General features: G+C 46.6%; 1 protein-coding gene and 1 long non-coding RNA gene across 20 annotated transcripts in view; one reads left to right on the forward strand and one right to left on the reverse strand.

Annotated features, from left to right (window-relative positions):
* The window catches only part of CEP250 (centrosomal protein 250), a 50,921-nt gene that overhangs the window by 18,747 nt on the left and 12,315 nt on the right, over nucleotides 1–19,859 (reverse strand). For 10 of the 19 annotated variants that reach the window (XM_063633579.1, XM_063633583.1, XM_063633581.1 and 7 more), the window contains 14 exons: nucleotides 19,722–19,828; nucleotides 19,239–19,490; nucleotides 16,791–16,887; nucleotides 14,608–14,709; nucleotides 13,927–14,085; nucleotides 13,206–13,384; nucleotides 12,706–12,888; nucleotides 10,915–11,059; nucleotides 9,963–10,109; nucleotides 8,460–8,690; nucleotides 6,835–7,028; nucleotides 6,486–6,613; nucleotides 6,114–6,283; nucleotides 247–414 (listed from right to left, as the gene is read on the reverse strand). In XM_063633579.1, the coding sequence (XP_063489649.1) occupies nucleotides 247–414; nucleotides 6,114–6,283; nucleotides 6,486–6,613; nucleotides 6,835–7,028; nucleotides 8,460–8,690; nucleotides 9,963–10,109; nucleotides 10,915–11,059; nucleotides 12,706–12,888; nucleotides 13,206–13,384; nucleotides 13,927–14,085; nucleotides 14,608–14,709; nucleotides 16,791–16,887; nucleotides 19,239–19,490; nucleotides 19,722–19,828 (2,262 nt within the window). Of the gene's footprint in view, nucleotides 1–246; nucleotides 415–6,113; nucleotides 6,284–6,485; nucleotides 6,614–6,834; nucleotides 7,029–8,459; nucleotides 8,694–9,962; nucleotides 10,110–10,914; nucleotides 11,060–12,705; nucleotides 12,889–13,205; nucleotides 13,385–13,926; nucleotides 14,086–14,607; nucleotides 14,710–16,790; nucleotides 16,888–17,111; nucleotides 17,283–19,238; nucleotides 19,491–19,721; nucleotides 19,829–19,859 lie in introns of those variants that run through there. The other 9 variants (XM_063633586.1, XM_063633585.1, XM_063633587.1 and 6 more) reach the window with 7 other exon arrangements.
* LOC134735862 (uncharacterized) lies at nucleotides 45–15,125 on the forward strand. Its single transcript, XR_010119424.1, has 6 exons — nucleotides 45–195; nucleotides 6,987–7,093; nucleotides 8,523–8,564; nucleotides 9,088–9,207; nucleotides 9,884–11,969; nucleotides 12,493–15,125. It is a non-coding gene; the product is annotated as an uncharacterized lncRNA (long non-coding RNA).

Consider the following 19,859-nt stretch of genomic DNA (forward strand, 5'->3'; position numbering starts at 1 on the left):
AGATTACCACTGGTTTGCAAGCTGACAGGATGTGGTACATGTCAGCCCTCCCTCAGGAAGTATGACATACTGCCGGAACTGTGGCTAATGGTGCGGACCACCCTGCTCACTGGCAGCAAAGTGGGTAGCTACGCTCTCTTCTGGAAGCCCCTCTGCAGCACTACTCTTGGGAGTGGAAAAGGAAGTGGTCAGAAGGTAAGGAGATCACTGATTGGATGTGCAGCTCCAATCCTCCTAGCTTCCCACCTGGCATAGGGCACTCTCTGCCTGGGTCCGTTCTTCTTCCCTCTGGGCCCGGATGGCCTCCATTTCTGTCTGCTGCTCCTTTAGCCTCATTTCCAGCTCCATTTTTTCCCTTTCTAAGCTCTCCAGAGCCTTTGCCAGCTCCTGCTGGTGCCAGGAGCGCTCCTTCTCCTGGCCACATGAAGGAAACACTATTAGAACCAAATGGGTGAGGAGGGGAGGCAGGAGTACTGGATTGGAAAAACAAAGTCTCTCTACTACTCACTAGCGGGGTGACCTTGGTACCTCTCTAAGCCTGTTGCCTCATCTGTAAAGCAAGGCTAATAATCCCTGCCTTATCTGTCTTACCAAATTTCACGACGACCAAATGAGATTAATTTTAAAAAATAAGATTATATAATACATGTGGAAGTACCTTCCAAACTGCAATTGTCCCTTACATATGCTACAGGTATCTGGGTTTTAAAATGTATTTCTATTTTTTTTTTTTTTTTGGAGATGGAGTCTTGCCCTGTCACCTGAGCTGGACTGCAGTGGCATGATCTCTGCTCACTGCAACCTCCACCTTTCAGGTTCAAGTGATTTTCCTGTCTCAGCCTCCCCAGTAGCTGGGACTACAGGTGCCCCCCAACATGCCCCACTAATTTTTGTATTTTTAGTAGAGATGGGGTTTCAACATGTTGGCCAGGCTGGTCACGAACTCCTGACCTCAAGTGATCTGCCTGCCTCGGCCTCCCAAAGTGCTGGGATTATAGGCATGAGCCACTGTGCCTAGCCTAGGCATTTTTATTTTTAGAGATGGGGTCTCACTATGTTGCCCAGGCTGGACTCGAACTCCTGGGCTCAAGTGGTCCTCCTGCCTCAGCCTCCTGAGTAGCTAAGACTACAGGGGCATGACACCACACACAGCTCCGTATTTGTTATCTTTAAAGCAGCCACATCATGGTTGACAGTTGTAACAATGAACTGAGGCGGCCAATTCTGGGTGTCTGCTGCCTGCTCTCCTCTACTCAGAGTTGCAGAGTTAGCCCCTGAAGAATCAGGCCTGGCCCAGTGAGGATGTCTCCCTGTATTATATAAGAGCATTAGGACAGGGGTGCTGCTTGTCTTAGTGGTCCTCCAGCAACCAAAGCTTTGCCAAGCTCTCTGACTAGTTCAGGACCCTCTATTAGGTGTCCAGGATAGAGGTGAAGGGCTCTGGAGTTGGGCTGCCTGGGTGAAAATCTTTAATCTACCATTACTAGCATGATCTCAATTTCTAAACAACTCTGTGCCTCAGTTTCTTTATCTATTAAAATGGGGATAACAACAGTGTCATTCTCCTCAGGTTGTATTGAGGATGAAGATAAGTCGTGTGAATCACTTTAAATGTTCTTAGCACACAGAAAGCGGGCAATACACAACAGCCAGCATCAACATCACATTAGTATTCCCTGCACTTTTCCTTTAAAATGCTTGTAAGTTTGTCATTGCTTATTCATGTAATGGGAATGCCTCTAGTGTTTCAGCCTTCCCAGTGTCATCCTGTGCAGCTTTCCCCCTCATTCACTACACCCTGCCTATACACACTTGCCTCCTTGCAGGTCCTTGAGCACACTAAACACTTTTTTTTTTTTTGAGACGGAGTCTCACTCTATGGCCCAGGCTGGAGTGCAGTGGTGCGATCTCGGCTCACTGCAAGCTCCACCTCCCAGGTTCACGCCATTCTCCTGCCTTAGCCTCCCAAGTAGCTGAGACTACAGGCGCCCGCCACCACGCCTGGCTAATTTTTTGTATTTTTAGTAGAGACGGGGTTTCACTGTGTTAGCCAGGATGGTCTCGATCTCCTGACCTCATGATCCGCCTGCCTCGGCCTCCCAAAGTGCTGGGATTACAGGCGTGAGCCACCGTGCCTGGACCACTTTCTTTTTTTTTTTAAGATGAACTCTAGCTCTGTTGCCCAGGCTGGCAGGTAGTGGTGTGATCTCGGCTCACTGCAACCTCTGCCTCCCGGGTGTTCAAGCAATTCTCCTGCCTCAGCCTCCCAAGTAGCTGGGATTACAGGTGCCTGCCACCACTCCCAGCTAATTTTTTTGTATTTTTAGTAGAGACATGGTTTCACCATATTGGCCAGGCTGGTTTTGAACTCCTAACCTCAAGTGATCTGCCCGCCTATGCCTCCCAAAGTGCTAGGATTATAGGGGTGAGCCACTGCACCCAGCCGACATGTTCATGCCTTAGAGCCTTTACTCATGTTTCCTTGTACCTGGAAAGCCCTTCTCCACCCTGCTCCATCATTCCTCACACCTAAACTAACACTCCCTTGGTGAAGCCTTCCCAGACCATACAATTGACAGTGGTCTGGCTGGACGTGGTAGTTCACGCATGTTATCCCAACATTTTGCGAGGCCGAGGTAGGATGATCACTTGAGCCCAAGAGTTTGAGACCAGCCTAGGCAACCAGGTGAAATCCCTTATCCACAAAAAATACAAAAATTAGTCAGGTGTGGTGGTTCACTCCTGTGGTCCCAGCTACTTGGGAGGCTGAGGTAGGAGGATCACTTGAGCTCAGGAGGGCCTTGAGGGTGAGGCTGCTGTAAGCCCTGATCACGCCACTGCACTCCAACCTGGGCAACAGAGCAAGACCCTGTCTCAAAAGAAATAATAATAATAAAAAGAAAAAAAAGAAGTCTTCCTTTGTTCTTCCTTATAAAACCCGGCAATGTGTAATGTCACAGTTACAGGACAGTCATGAATGACAAATCATTTCACCCTCTGGTTCAAAAAGCCAAAGACAGGGGGTATAGCTCAGTGGCAGAGTATGTGACTGCCAAAAGCCAAAGCCAACTGTAAAAATATAAAAAAGATGAATGTTAATAGCAGTTGCAAGTGTTAAAAAAACTAATCTATTTGCTCTATGTGAGTTAGAAGTGTGTTATAGCTACAAGAAGAGCTAATTCTGTGATGTGTAGGAAGTAACAGTCCAACATTGCTGGTATGACCATGAACAGAATATTCTGCCCAGTTCAAAGTGCCACCTTTACACCACTGGGACATGAGTACATTGTAACATGCCTAGAAGAAAGCAAGCATGTTGGTGGGGTATTTCAAGCAAATCTAAGGCTCATTTGTTCCTGGTAATAGGTTTTGGTTCAACATGAATTTCCTAATAATTAGATCTATCTAAAATAAATGGGCAGCCAAGTGATGGAATACAACAGCAGCTAAGCAACCATTTGGAAGGGACATTATAGAGGTGGACAAAGCAGAAATGGTTAGGAGTTTGGGCCCTGAATCCCTTTTCTACCCCTTATTAGCCACGTAACCCTGACTTCTCTTTTTATATTTTATTTATTTAGAGATGGGGATCTTGCTATGTTGCCCAGGCTGGTCTCAGACTCCTGGCCTCTAGCCATCCTTCTGCCTTGGCCTCCCAAATTGTTGGGATTACAGGTGTGAGCCACCACGCCCAGCCCTGAGTGACTTCTCTATGCATTTATTCACCTTTATTGTGTGAATAAAGCATTCAGCATGGTGCCTGGCATGGGGAAGTGCTTAACAAGTGCCCAATATCATTACTCTTAAAGGAGAGACAGACAGTAGATGGAAGAATAAAGAATACAACTGCCAAGAGTGTTTCTTTTTCTTTTTTTTCTTTGAGACAGAGTCTCTCTCTGTCGCCCAGGCTGGAGTGCAGTGGCGTGATCTCGGCTCACTGCAACCTCCACCTCCCTAGTTCAAGCAATTCCCCTGCCTCAGCTTCCCAAGTAGCTGGGATTACAGGTGCATGCCACCACGCCTAGCTAATTTTTTTGTATTTTTAGTAGAGACGGGGTATCACCACGTTGGCCAGACTCGTCTCAAACTCCTGACCTCGGGCAATCCGCCCACCTCGGCCTCCCAAAGTGCTGGGATTACAGGTGTGAGCCACTACACGCAGCCTCCCAAGAGTGCTTCTAATTGCTAGCATTCCAGGAGAAGGCAGTCACTGTTAAAACGAACAGGCTGTGAAGAGTTTTAAGAGGGCAGTTAATCTGCTCAATCATAGAGAAATAATAAAGTGGGACAATCAGAAGTCAGGAGGATTAGCTGATTGACAGAAAAGGAAAAGAGAGAAAAGGCCCTTTCATGACCCAGATATGGCCACTATAGTCAATCCTTTTAGGGAAACCAAGGCCACATAGGTAGCTGGCTTATCATTCAGAAGTTTTATAGCATCTTTTATTTATGGAGTTTTTAGTACATGGTATACATCTGATTCCTGCTAGGGAACTGCCTTCTGGACAGTGTTCATTCAACAAATACTTTAAAGCACCGACTGTAGACTAGGCACATAATTCCAAAAACAAGCAAACTTCTGGTTATCATCTTGCCAACAAGCCTGCCTCATAATAACAAATTACAAATACATATAAAGCACAAGTCAACTTCCATTTCCAGATACTTGATAAACAAGATCTCTGAACCCTCCAGCTACGAAACAGCAAAAAATGCTGGATAAAATATTAAATATGTATTTTAATGTATCACAGAACCAGCAGGAAAATAATAAAAATTCCACAGAAGCCAAAAGCAAAGCAAGACTTGTGGTGTAGGCCAGGTGTGGTAGCTCACACCTATAATCCCAGTACTTTGGGAGGCTGTGGCAGGAGGATTGCTTGGAGTTCGAGACCAGCCTAGGCAACAAAGTGAGATCACATCTCTACCAAAAAAAAAAAAAATTAGCCAGACATGATGGTGCATGCCTGTAGTCCTAGCTAGTCTAGAGGCTGAGGCAGAAGGATTGCTTAAGCCCAGGAACTTGAAGCTGCAGTGAGCTAGAGTTGTACAACTGCACTCCAGCCTGGGCGATAGCAAGACCTTGTCTTGAGGTCAGGAGTTCAAGACCAGCCTGGCTGATGTGGTGAAACCCAGTCTCTACTAAAAATACAAAAATTAGCCAGGTGTGGTAGCATGCGCCTGTAATCCCAGCTACTTGGGAGGCTGAAGCACGAGAATTGCTTGAACCCAGGAGGCGGAGCTGAAATAGCACCACTGCCTGTGCAACAGAGCAAGACTGTGTCTCAAAAAAAAAAACAAAATCCACTATCTTTCACCCAATGCAAATGTAATTCAGCATTTAAAATAAAAATAAAAATAAGCCAGGTGGCTGGGTGCGGTGGCTCACGCCTGTAATCCCAGCACTTTGGGAGGCTGAGGCGGGTGGATCATGAGGTCAAGAGATTGAGACCATCCCGGCCAACCAACATGGTGAAACCCCATCTCTACTAAAAATACAAAAATTAGCTGGGCATAGTGGCGCATGCTTGTAGTCCCAGCTACTCAGGAGGCTGAGGCAGGAGAATCGCTTGAACCCAGGAGGCAGAGGTTGCAGTGAGCCAAGATTGCACTGCTGCACTCCAGCCTGAGACTCTGTCTCGAGACAAAAAAAAAAAAAAAAAAAAAAGATATAGAAAGGCAAGACAAATAACATGAGATGGCACAAATACATCCAAATACACCTAAAATCACAATAAAACCAAATGGGCTAAATTACATAATTAAAAGACAAAACACAGTTCTGAACCGCACAAGAATGCATCCAAGATATTCCTCTCCCCCATTTTCATCTTGAGGCCAGTTTAATAATCCTAAATCCCAGGGTCCACTCTCAATTCTCTGTACACACCAATACAACAACAATAATAATGGCTAACACAGATAGAGAGCCCACTATGTGCTACGAACTACTCTTAGTACTTTTCATATATTAACTCATTTAATAGCAGGAAGTTGGATTTTACAGCTTAGTGACCAAATTTCACTCATACGAGCAACAATAACTGGACCAAGAGGCAGCAGGTGGAGCACTCATGGAAGGGAGACCATCCCCGGCCACATCGACCACTTACCCATTTCTCCCGGAGCCGGTTCACCTCCTCCTCATGGGCTGCCTTCTGCTGCTCCAAGGCAGTCTTCCCTTCTTGCTCAGCCCGGGACAGCTGTCTGGCTGCAGCATCCCGCTCCTGCTCTGCCTGGCTCCGTTCAGTGTCCAGTTTCAGCTTCAGGCACCTCACTTCCCCTAACATGCCAGGGACAGGATCAGGCCTCTGCCCCCTCCTTTTACCTAATAAAATTCTCCCTCTCCCCTGACCTCATGAGCAACTCCCATCTCAGAGGCCCTGCACCCTGCTTGAGAAGGACCTCTAATAGTCTCCCACCGTCTTCCTGCCTTTCAACATCTCCATGGAATGGAGTGCACCCCATCCCAGTTGGGTTCTCACCTTGGATTACTTCCTTGGCTTGAGTGACAGTTTGAATCTGGAACTCCAGCTGCCCATTGGTGACCTCTATCACAGAATTTTGTTGTTGGGCTTCAAACAGACTGCTCTCCAGTAGCTCCTTGGCTGAGCTGTGAGGTTCAGGAATCAGAAGAGTTTCTTACCCATCAAGCCCCTTACCCTTCCTCAAGAGGAGCTGGGTTCTAAGTACTGGCTACCTGGAGAAGTTAGGGGGGCAATTATAAATTCATAATCAATTTAGGACCTACATACTTATGGCAGGGAGCTTAGCTTCCCGCCTTTGCCTTGCAAAGCTCTCTCTGTGCTTGGCTGAACTGAGTCTGGGCCCTACCTGAGCCCCTGCAGTTGTTCAGCGAGGTCCTGCTGGTCGCGCTCCATGGCCTGCAGCCGCACCTCTAGAGCCGCTTTCTCTCGTACTAGGGCCTCCTTCTCCTGGACTGCCCTGGCAAGCACTTCTTCCTGTCGCTTTGCCTCCTGATGTAGGTGCTCCAGCTGAGTCGTGGCTGCCTCCTGCTGGTGACGTGACTGAGGGGAAGAATGTGGTGAGAGATGGAGCAGAGGCTGGATTCCCCTGGGGCCGCTACCACCAGGTTAGGGTCATTGGCTCTTCAGAGATTCTGGACCCAGCTCTGTGAGCCCAGATTGTTTACCCAATAGCACGTGGCATTTATCTATTTCCCTGATCAGCCCACAGAGCCCCCAGCCCAGGAAGAATGCTCCCCTGTGAGCAAGACCCTGTGCTAGGGACAGCAGAAGACTTGCCCCTAAGGAGGTTTTAGCCTTGAGAAGATGCACACATAATACCAGGAAGAAAGTCATCAATGTCCCAAGAAATGGACTCTGTGAAGGGAGAGTCTGTACAACTCTTAGGACAATGAGAGGTTTTGTAGAGGAGAAAGATGACCTTTGAGCCAGGTCATTCATTGGCTCAGGAAAAAAATTTACTTGGCCCCTGTTATGTGGTAGGCACTATGCTAAAAGCTGGAGGAATAAAAACAAATAAGATATAGCTTTGCCTTCAAGGAGCTTTTGGTCTAATGGTAGAGACATATAAACAGATAATTATAGCATGAGGAATGTGGTAGTTAAAATAAGCATGAGGTGCTATCAGAGTATAAGGAGAAGCTTCTAATTCAAACTGGGTGGTGTGAAGTAGGAGAATCAGTGAAGAATTCTTGTTTTTTTGAGCAGAGTGTCAGTCCGTCGCCCAGGTTGGAGTGCAGTGGCGCAATCTCGGCTCACTGCAACCTCCACCTCCCAGTTTCAAGAGATTCTCCTACCTCAGCCTCCTGAGTAGCTAGGATTACAGGAGTGTGCCACCATGCTGGGCTAATTTTTGTACTTTTAGTAGAGACGGGGTTTCACTATGTTGGTCAGGCTGGTCTCGAACCTCTGACCTCATGATCCGCCCACCTTGGCCTCCCAAAGTGCTGGGATTACAGGCATGAGCCACTGCGCCCAGCCTCAGTGAAGAATTGTTATAGGCATTCTTTTTTAAAATTGGAAGGTATACTGCAAACTAGTAACACTGGTCATTTCTAGGAAGTAAGACTTTTTCACTTTCCAGATAATTTCTTTCTTTTTTTTTTTTTTTTTGAGACGGAGTCTCACTCTGTTGCCCAGGCTGGAGTGCAGTGGCGCAGTCTTGGCTCACTGCACGCTCTGCCTCCCGGGTTCACGCCATTCTCCTGCCTCAGCCTCTCCAAGTAGCTGGGACTACAGGCGCCCGCCACCACGCCCGGCTAATTTTTTGTATTTTTAGTAGAGACGGGGTTTCACCGTGGTCTCGATCTCCTGACCTCGTGATCCGCCCGCCTCGGCCTCCCAAAGTGCTGGGATTACAAGCGTGAGCCACCGCGCCCGGCCCACTTTCCAGATAATTTCTGTAGTGTTTTAATTTTTTATAATAAGCATGTATTACACCTAGACGTGATGGTGTCCATTTTGCCTTCTCACCTCACTTAGTTTCTTTTGAATTTCTTCCTTCTCTTCTTGGATGTCCCTGAGATCTGCCTGCAGCTCAGCCCCAGCCTCCTCAGCTTTCTGCAGCTGAGCCTCCAGGTGAGTGTTCTTTTCCCACAGGGCTTCCCTCCTCTTCTCTGCCTCCGCCAGGTCCACCTGCAAAGCATTTCTCGCCTGCTCTGTGGCCTCCATTCTGCTGCACACAGACTGGTTCTCCTCCTCTAACTACTGGCCAAAAAGCGAAGGGAGTACAGGCATCAAAGACAAATGGTTAGTTTAGGAATCAAATGCTAAGACTGAAATCCAAGTGAGATATGAATCCATTCTCCAAAGATGAACAAAGGAGTGTTTATAAGATGGGGGGAAAATCCATTCATTTGATCTTTGCCTATATTCCAGGTACTAGATGGCTTGGATGCTGGGGATGAAGATATGCAAAGCAAAATCCTGCTCTCAAATAATTCAGAATAATAGAATAGAGAACACTCAAGGAAACAGAGGTTGCAAGGAGGTTCCCTTGCTATAATTATAGGTTAAATTTATAACCTATAGAAAAGATTCTTTGGGACTTAGGCTCTTCAGCAGATTCTTTTCTGGTGATTGCTATCATCTCACCTAACAGGATTAACAACCTAGTCTTAGGCCGGGCATGGTGGCTCATGTCTGTAATCCCGGGACTTCAGGAGGCTGAGGCAGATGGATCACCTGAGGTCAGGAGTTCAAGACCAGCCTGGCCAACATGGTAAAACCCCATCTCTACTAAAAATACAAAAACTAGCCCAGGGCGGCCAAGTGCAGTGGCTCACGCCTGTAATCCCAGCACTTTGGGAGGCTGAGGCAGGTGGATCACCTGAGGTCAGGAGTTTGAGAACAGCCTGACCAACATCGTAAAACCTTGTCTCTACTAAAAATACAAAATTAGCCAGGCATGGTGGTGCATGCCTGTAATCCCAGATACTAGGGAGGCTGAGGCAAGAGAATTGCTTGAACTCGGGATACGGAGGTTGCAGCAAGCCAAGATCGTGCCACTGCACTCCAGCCTGGGCAACAAGAGCAAAACTCCATCTCAAAAAAAAAAATTAGCCAGGTGTGGTGACACATGCCTGTAATCCCAGCTACTCAGGAGGCTGAGGCAGGAGAATTGCTTGAACCCAGGAGATGAAGACTGCAGTTAGCTAAGATCGCACCACTGCACTCCAGCCTGGCTGACAGAGGGAGATCCATCTCAAAAAAACCCCAGCAAAAACCTAGTCTTCCTTCCAGAGGACATGGGCCCCTTCCCAACCTTGGTGTCTTACCCTAAAGTCCAGAGGTGGTTCTGCTGGAGGTGTGGGAGGGGAATATTTATAATGGCTAAGCCCAATCCTTACAGTCTTTGGTCTCCTCGGCATTGTAAATGTTCCTTTTGCTCATTTCAGACCTACATTTGGGAGCTGATCTGTCTTGCCCTCAGTTAGGCCCAGCCCTTCCGTGGGGACCAGGAAAATCTTTGCTCACCTGGAGAAGCTGCTGGTTCAGCCCAACTTTATCTAACGCCAAAGCCTCATTTAAGGCACTGAGCTTGACAGCTGCAGCCCGAAGATCAGCTACTTCTGTCTTCAGGGTGTTTTCAGAACTCGACAGCTCTGCAATTGACTGCTCTGCCTAAAAAACAAAGAGGGTTAAAGAGTTTCATATTTCCAATTTTCCTGGAACAGTAAACAGTTCACATTCACAACACTGCTGCTTTTTGGTACAGAGATCAGTTAATACTGCATTCCCTCTCCTGCATTCTAAGAAAAGTTTTCCCTTCATTCATTCATTAAGGAGTAAGACAGGAGCTCACAGTATAGAGGTACCAATGTTAGGATAGAGAAATGGCTATGACTGTAATGATGCCACAGAAAATGTAAGCACAAAGTGCTCTGGGAACTCAAAAAAACTATTAATATAGTTTGGAAGAGTCAAATATGCTTGGTAGAGGAGTTGACAATTAAGTTGTGTACTGAGAGATGAGGAACAGTTTGCACATAAAGGAGGAGGAAAGAATTAGTGCAGAGAAAGGGAAAAGTATACGCAGAATATTAGAGTCATGAAGAACATGGAATAACTGAGAAGGCAATTACTGCTGTGGCAGGAGCAAAGGATATGAGGTGTTAGGATGGGTTTTGCAGTAGAAGGGGAGGCTAAAACACACTTTGGGGCACATGACAAAAAGCTTTGAATGTGGCACCACAGAGCTAGAAAGCCGTTGAATGGTTTTAAGAGACTGACATAACCAGGTATATACTTTAGAAAAGCCCATTCTAATTCCAATATAGAGGGTATGTTGGAATAGAGAACCCAGAAGCAGACTAATGATTGAGGAAAGATGAGGGATCCTGGGTTGAAGGTGAAGAATGAGGCAGGCTGCATGGGAACACACTTTCGAAGCCGCCCACCCAGCAAGTGAGGAGAGGAGGCCACGCACCCTAGCCAGCGCTGCGGTCACTTCCGTTTGCTCTTGCCTCAGTAACTCCCCTTCCAGGCGACTTGACTCCAGTGCTTCCCGAAGAGTGATCAGTTCACTGAGTGATTCTGACTGTTTGGCTTCCAGGCCCATCAGCGTCTCCTGACTAAGATGGGAAGGAGAGGGGTCTAGAGGAACTCTTAGGGATGGGCCATAACCCCAAAGGTAACAGGAATATAATCACCTTTGCTATGCAACAGAATGAGGGTGGTCTATAAACACTGATAAGGAAAGATTTCTAAGACATGTCAAGTGAAAAAAAATCAAGGTGCAGAACAGTATATACATAATACACTACCTTTTATGCAAGAAAGCGGGGGAAGAAAGAATATATGCCCGTATTTGCATGAGGGAGCACTGGCAAGATAAACAAGAAGTCAGCTAAAATGGTTGCCTAAAGGGGGAAGGGAAATAGGATGGAGAAAGCACAAATAAGAGTGAGACTTCTTTGTATATCTTCTTAGCTCACTGAAGCCTCAAACTCCTGGGGGCTGTGATCCTCCCATCTCACCTTGCCGTGGCTACAGGCACATGCCACCACATTCAGCTAATTTTTTGTTGTTCCTGTAGAGACAGAGGTCTCACTATGTTGCCCAGGCAGGTCTTAAACTCCTAACCTCAAGTGATCCTCCCACTAAGGCCTCTAAAAGGGTTGGAATTACAGGGGTGAGCCAATGTGCCTAGCCTTAAAATAGTTTTGACTTTTGAATCATATAAATGTATTATCAAGTCAGATAAATAAATTTAAAAACATATTATGATCTCTGTGGATTGTCTGCCCTGCTCCTTGGTACAGGGAGATCATTCTTAGCATAAGTCATGACCCTTATGGCAGCCCTTCAAGCTTCCACTATTCATGCCTACCAGGTACAACGAACTGGAGCACAGGAGAGGAGGGAAAAACAGCAAAGATGACGATAGATCCCTGCTCCCAGTTATTAAAGACCTACTATACGCCAGGTTCTATGCTGGCGTTTTCCAAAATATTGCTCTCATCTTCCCAGCAATCCTTCAAGGTAAATATTATCATCATCATTCTACAAATAATCTGTCCATGTGACAGAGCCATAATTCAAACCAAGCTTTTGCCCAGCTCAAAGTGCTTGCTTTTTCTGTGACATCATATAGGGGAATTTACAGATTAGCTGGGGCCATTGATTCTGGATTTCCCTTTCTTGACCAGCTAGCACATTTCCCACTACTTCCCTGTATAAATCTTACCCTTTAGCCAGCCCAGCCTATTCTGAACATGCCATGAAGCTTCCTGCCTCCTTTTCTTTGCTAATCTGTTCCTTGAGCTCTTCTCCCACTCTCTGCTAACCAAATAGGTAAAGGCCCAGCTCAAAGTCTACTCTCTCCTCCATAAAGCATTCCCTAGTCTTCAATAATTAACTGTCACTCCTGTGCTCCCAAAGGACTTAGTCTGAAACATATCTAACTCATACTTCATCCAGCCTCATGTCACAGTGAGTTATCTGTCTTCTGGCAAGTTCCCTGAAATCAGGGCTTTTGTCTTATTCATTTCTGTATCCCCCTCAGTGTCTCATCCCATATGGGTGCTCAACTAAGACTTAACCAACCATGAACTTTCCATATTCATCTTTCTGCAAAGGAAGAAGCAGCAAGCTAATCTGAACCCACTGCATGCCAGACTTCTACATACTCTACTTTGTAAGAGAGGGGAGTAGGCGGAGAGGGTGTAGAATTGAAGGAAGACCAGGCCCCACCGAGGAGGAGACTAGTCTCACTTACAGACGCTCCCTCTCCCGGACAGCCAGGTGCAGCTCCTCCTGCTGCTCCTCCTTCTGGCCCTGGGCAGAGTCCCCCTGCAGCTGAAGCTCCACATTTGCCCTCCGCAGGCGCCATGCCTCCTGCTCTAGCACCTCCAGCTGCTGCCGCAGCTCTTCCCTGGCCTTCTGCAGCAGCTCTCGCTCCCTGGAAGAAGGGAATCAGAGATGAGCAGAGGCCATGGGACCTAAAATTCTTTCTGGAAGCAGGCATCACAGGGTCAAAAGACCCTGTTTCAACATCCCATCTTCTCTTTTGAGTGTGAAACTTTTTTATCATCACAAAGACTCCAACCCCAAAAGCTTGTTCTGGAGAAACAAGTGGAACACAGGGCAAAACAGCCCTGAGTCTCAGGGAGAACAGGATCAGCACCCCAAAAACCTGATGGGAATGGGTAAATGGCTGGATGATGACTGAGACTGAGACCAGGCTGGGAGGGTGGGATGAACAGCCTGTCTGCTCACTTGCTGAGAGAGTCCACCTCTCCCTGGAGGTCCACAGTCTGCCCTGCCAGAGTGTCCCGCTCCCCAGTGAGCTTTTGCAGCCGCTGTCTCAAGGCTTTGCCCTCTTCCTCCCACTGATCATGCTGCTGTTGCAACAAGTTCACAGCCTCTTGACAGCCTGCAAGCTGCTGCCTTAGGTCCTGTGGAGGGAGAGCAAGAGAAACCAGATGATGAACAAGGGCAAAGGAGGGATGTCAGAACCCTGAAAGTGGGGCTGGAGAAGGGGGTCGGGGGCTGGTGCAACAAAAGTAAGCTGAGAAGGGAGATGCAACTATTCAAGAAGACAGGCCATCAGAGGTCATTGGGCTTCTGTGGCTCTAGATTCTTAGAGTTTGTCATCTCCAAATGTACAGTGGCATGGGGGAGTGGTAAGTGTGCCTAGGACTCTCAGAGTTGGAGAACATTGACCCGATAATCTCCCAGGGCTCTGGTTCCCAGTCTTTGCATAGTGTTATGCAAAGATTGTACACAAAGTGAGGCATGCCATCGGCGTGGAGGATGTGCTTGCTACTCACAAGCACAATTCAGCAGACATAGGCAGATTTACTCTGGGATGTTGATAAAACACCTCATGACTGGTCAAAAAAGTGAAAGGGATAGTCCAGGCTAGGGAGGTACCTGAGGCACAAACCAGTTTAGACACACACCCCTGTGACTGAGGTGGAATGCTGAGGGTTCTTACCTGCACAGCCTGGTGTCTCCGAGTCAGCACTGAACGCACCAGAGTAAGAGCCTTGTCTGGATCCTGGTAATCAAACTGGGAGAAGATACTAGAGTCCAATTCCAAAGAGTTCTCATGACCAGAGCCTTGAGCTATATTGTCCCCTTCTTCTACCATGACCTGAAACCCAATACAGCAAGGTCACCACCCTACTGACCAAAGCCTAAAGTCTATACAGGGACTTAACCTTATAGCCTGGACAAACCTGATGTTTTCCTTCTCAGGTCCTCTCCCTTGGGGGAAGGAGGGGAGTATCTGAGAGCATAAAAGTCTGGTTCCTTCAACTCTCCACCTTTGGTCACCCAAGTGTAATGATTAACAACAAGGCTAGAACACTGTCTGAGGTAACAATAAATGAGGAAATGAAAGAAGAAACGATTGAGATATTGAATACCAGAATCCAGCCTCCAGCCTGAGAACTGCAGCTAGAAACAAGAACAGCCTGTCCCATCAGGTAGTGCTAAGGCATGAATGCTTAGCTATCTCTTAGGGTTCTGGTCTTCAAACACACAAAACTCATCCCCACAAGACTTTAAGCACCCGAACCTCAGAGACTGGAAATCTAGGCAGGACTGAAAGGACATGGAGACCTGGGGAGTGGAGGCATAAACTGGTTACCACGAACAGGAGGCTTCCCAGTACCTGGGTTATATCCTTGATCACCTGCTGTAAAGACAACTTCTCCTCTTGCATATTCCTACTAAGAGATGCTTCATGTTCCATTAATTCTGTGTGATTTGTCTCCTGAACAGTGAACAGAATAGAGCCTCAGAGCCAAACTCTCAAAAGTGAATGTATTATTCCAGGACCCCAAACAACCAAAGTCTCATTTGTCTATTCTATCAGCCCCACTTTTCCCCTGACCATACGTCAATGCCAATGTTGTCTGAAGAGTCTGAAGACAATGTGATGTGGTGATTACAAGTTTAGATTAAGTGATTACGAGTTCCAAATTAGACTTCACAGATTAGAATTCCTGCTCTATCACTTACTAGCTTGGTAACCATAGGCAACAGTTTCTTTGAGCTTCTTTTTCTTTAAAATAGAATTAATTAACAGCAACTACTTGTTTTGAGGCTTAAATGAAAAATGCATGTAAATTATTCAACATAGTGTCTGGAACAATGCAAATGTTCAATAAATGTAAACTATTATTAGATAGGGGATGGGTGCTGTCTCTGAACAGTAAATGGATGCTTGACACCTAATGCTAAACCAGAGAATCCTCTAGCCCCAAAGCTAGACATAATCTTGAAGACTCAAGAGTTCCTCTCTTCCTTCTTATTTGTGTTAGTGAAGGCCTGAAGACACAGACTTGCAACTATGTTTTGTCTGGCTTATACAAAACTTGAATCAACATTTATAAATGGAAAGATTTTACATAAAAATATAAATTTCTGGCTTCTCCCAGAAAGTTAACAAATGGGCCACACCCAGCCCCCATTCCTACATGGAAACGATTTACTGAAGTTGAATGGTGGATGCCTCCTCTAGATGAGACATTTATTATTGAGGATCCCACAATCCCTACTGCTCCTCATGGTTTCCTTAATACTGAGCTCAAGTGTCCCCTGCAGTACTAAAAACTAAATACAACAGCACTGGAAAACCAGAATTCTTACAACTGAACCCATTTCATTTATTTACATTATCTGAGCCCCATGGATATTCTGAATTAGCAAATTCCTGAAAAAAAAAAAAAAAGAGGGAATCAGAAAGCTACAATTCCTGTTGATCTCAGCTTGGATGAGAAGACTAGGGGTGTGCATATGAATAGGGGTTCAGGAGCTACCTAAAATCAGAGATCTGAAAACTTGTAGAGATGAAACATGGTATTAAGCCAGAGGGTTCTAACATCCAACCTTAGAGAAGCCCTCTGATAACATCCCTGGCAGATGTTAAGCCAATGACCAAAACCTTACTCCTTCACAAGACAGGCTGTTCAACTACTGAACAGGTCTAGCTGTGAGCCAGAATCTACTCCCCTATTAACTTCTAGCTATTGACATTGGTTTTGCCCTGGAAAACATTAAATATGTAAACTCTCTTTCCTTTTTTGAGACGGAGTTTCACTCTTGTTGCTCAGGCTGGAGTGCAATGGCATAATCTTGGCTCACCACAACCTCCACCTCCTAGGTTCAAGTGATTCTCCTGCCTCAGCCTCCCGAGTAGCTGGGATTACAGACATGCGCCACCACACCCGGCTAATTTTTTTGTATTTTTTTAGTAGAGACGGGGTTTCTGCATGTTGGTCAGGCTGGTCTCAAACTCCCGACCTCAGGTGATCCGCCCGCCTCGGCCTCCCAAAGTGCTGGGATTACAGGCATGAGCCACTGCGCCCAGCCCTTTGAAACTCTCTTTTCCCAGTGTCAGTCCTTCAGCTATGTGAAGGCGGCTATCATGTCTTCAAGGGCCTTCAAAGGGCCTCAAGCTCTTTCTTCTCCCAGCTAAAAACTGCCATACTGCTCAGTTGTTTCCCATGTGACTAGATTTTAAATCTCTCCACACATCCGCTTCCTGGTAACTCACTAATTTGCCAATGTGTCTCTGAACGTATGTGCCAATTCTCTGGTAAGGACACACTGCATACATATGCCATTGCAATTTCCCCAGGAATACAGTAGGGATAGTACACAGTCAATAGTATTTATTCAATGAATAAATGAAAGAGTTAATTAATTTTCAGATTCAGCCAAAATTTATTTTTTAGCTTTAGAGGATTTCATCACCGAATATGTAACTGGTATCCTGCACTATCTGTCCATAAAGGACAAGGAACCTACAAGCCCACGCCCAACTCCTTTCCAGAGCAAAGGATCATGTACCAGGATCTCCACTGTCTCTCTCAGAGCCTTTACCATCTTTTCATAATCTTCATTTTCCTTCTGAGACTGGGTCAACAGAGCAGAGAGCTCGGTCACCCTAAAGAGAAGAGCATAGCACTGTCACCAGAACAGCCCATGGATGTGGAGAGAGCTACGATGCAGCACACCCCAGCCCCAGCCCCAACCCCAACCACTCCCAACTGCAGCCTCCCCCAAATCCCTTAGGCACCCCCAGCCCCTCTGCACTCCCTGAATACCACATGATGCTATAGCCTTGAAGTGGGGAAGCAAAAAACCACTCAGACACATGCAGGGATTTACCACATCTCAAGGCTGGAACACGTGTTTGGGGGCCCGAGAGCTGAAGGAAAGCCCTGGCCCAGGCCCTTCCAGGCCTCGCTTGATCTTGAAGTCAAGCACCCTGAAGCCAATAAGAACATCAGAATTGCACATGGGATAGTCCCAAGGTCCCTCCAGCCCGAGGTTCTGACTCTGATAGGGAAAAAGGAAGGGCAATTTGGGGAAGATTATGTTCAACCTTCTTGATATTAATGTCAACGTCCAGCAAAATCACCAAACACTTAATGCTATACCTTGGAGCTTACTGCTTGCTATTATGTGAGTGGCCAAATAAGTATTTCTTGAATGAATGCTATCTAAAAGTTTAAATTTTTTTCCAATTTTTTTTCAAAAAATTTTTTGAGACAGGGTCTTGTTCTGTTGCCCAGGCTGGAGTACAGTGGTGTAATCATAGCTCACTCTCAAGCAATCCTCCTGCCTCAGCTTCCCAAGTAGCTAGAATTATAGGCGCATGCCACCACATGGCTGTTTTTTATTTTTACTTTTAGTAGAGACAAGGTCTCACTATGTTGCCCAGGCTGGTCTCAAACTCCTGGGCTCAGGCGATCCTCCTGGCTCAGCAAAAGTCTTAATAATTTTATTCTATACCATCTCTAAGAACCTTAACAAACTGTATGGTCATTTGTTTAAATATTGTATCACTCAACAAACATTCATTGGCCAGCCACCGTGGCTGAACCTGTAATCCTAGAACTTTGGGAGGCCAAGGTGGAAAGATTGCTTGAGCTCAGGAGTTCCAGACCTGCCTGGGAAACATAGCAAGACCCCATCTCTACAAAAAAATTAAAAAGTTAGCCAGGCATAGTGGTGCGTGCCTGTAGTCCCAGCCATTTGGAGGCTGAGGCAAGAGAATTGCTTCAGCCCAGGAGGTCAAGGCTGCGGTGAGCTGTGTTTACATTACTGCACTCCAGCCTGGGCAACAGAGCTAGACTCTGTCTCAGAAAACAAAGAAACAAAATGTATTGAGTGTCTAGTATATGGCAGGTGAAGTACAAAGTACTAGAAATAAAAACTTACTAAGACATGGCCTCTGCTTTTGTACTTCTCAGTGCCTCCAAAAGCAAAAACAAAACAAAATAGCCCTACATTTTATGTATGTACCTCCAACAGGTGAAGACACAACCCTCGTCATGGGCATATATGAACTTTGTCCTGAGATTCAATGGGGCTCTCTGCTCATTTCCCTGCCCTTCTACATCATTATTTTTTAAAAACCTACTTCATTATAATCCAAAAATTAAAACCGCCTAACCAAAAAAAGAAGGTAGGGGTAACTAAATCATCAGTGAGATCAATGCTGTAATAAGAGGTCAAAAGACCGCAAGGGCACTGTAACTTAGTAGGCTACTGAGGTCAGAGAAGGCTTCATAGAAGAGGTGACATTTCCGTGAGTTGCAGTGGCTCACACTTGTAATCTCAACACTTTGGGAGGCTGAGGCAGGTGGATCACTTGAGGTCAGGAGTTTGAGACCAGCCTGACCAACATGGTGAAACCCTGTCTCTACTAAAAATACAAATATTAGCTGGGTGTGGTGGCGTGCGCCTGTAAACAGTCCCAGGTACTTGGGAGGCTGAGGCAGGAGAGTCACTTGAACCCTTGAACCCAGGAGGCAGAGGTTGCAGTAGTTGAGATCATGCCACTGCACTCCAGCCTGGGCGACAGAATGAGACTCCGTCTAAAAAAAAAAAAAAAAAAAAAAAAAGCTAATATTTGAACTATGCCTTAGAGGATAAGGCAGAGAGAGAAGGGAGGGAGGCATTCCAGACTAAATTCAGCAGGTACAAAGACAGGGAAGGGGAAGAGCTTGGCTGTTCTGGGAATGGCAAGTGCTTTGGTGTTGATGGAGGATGGAGTCATAGCTAGCTCCATAAATCAACAGGAGAGAAACTGGGCTGAAAGACAGGCTGAGGGCAGAGGTCAGTACAAGCCCCAACCGTGGCATCAGGTTTCAAAGTAGATTCCCTTGGGCACATCTTCTACCCCTCCATGGTAGGAATGTTCCTGGCATCTCCCCTGCCTGTCCCTAACCCTCTAAAGGAGTCAGCTCTCTCTCAGCGAACCCTTCCTGGGACCCCAGGCCATCTCACCGGTCCTGAAGTTCAGCCTTCTCCAGATCCCCTTGACTCTTCAGCTGTATTAACTCCTGGCTCCTTTCATGGGCTTCCTTCTCCAGCTCCTGGGTCTTGGCTAGTAGCAGCAGCAGCTGGGCCGGCTCCCGCCCATCCATTCTTCCAGATCCATTGGGTTCCCGAGACCGTGCTCCCACAGTCAAGCGCAGACAACAGGTCAACAGAGACCCTGAAAGCCTCACGTGCTCAGCTTTTAGCTCCGTCAGATCTCTGAGTACAAGCAAGGAAAACAGCGGACTCCATTAGGAACCAGGGAAGGAGTGTGGTGATCAGGCCCAGTGAAGCCTGAGGAGCAGGGCTGGGAAAAATCATTTGCTTCCAACACCACCAACTCCCCCACCCACCCCACCCCCACAGCTGATCCCGCTTCTATAGCAGCCCACTGTTATTAGTCCAGAATTGGTAGGGGCAAACCTCCTCCCTTCTTCTCCACACACTGACCTGTCAGTAGCTGACTTCATTTCCAGGAAGTGGCGTCGGAACGTCACAACCTCCCGCCATAGACCGAGAAGGCGACCGTGCTCCCCTTTCAGGTAGCCCTTGAAGAACTGTGTGTTCAGAAACCCAGGTCATACCCAA

Source organism: Symphalangus syndactylus, chromosome 24 (assembly GCF_028878055.3).
Source record: "Symphalangus syndactylus isolate Jambi chromosome 24, NHGRI_mSymSyn1-v2.1_pri, whole genome shotgun sequence".
Lineage (NCBI taxonomy): Eukaryota > Metazoa > Chordata > Mammalia > Primates > Hylobatidae > Symphalangus > Symphalangus syndactylus.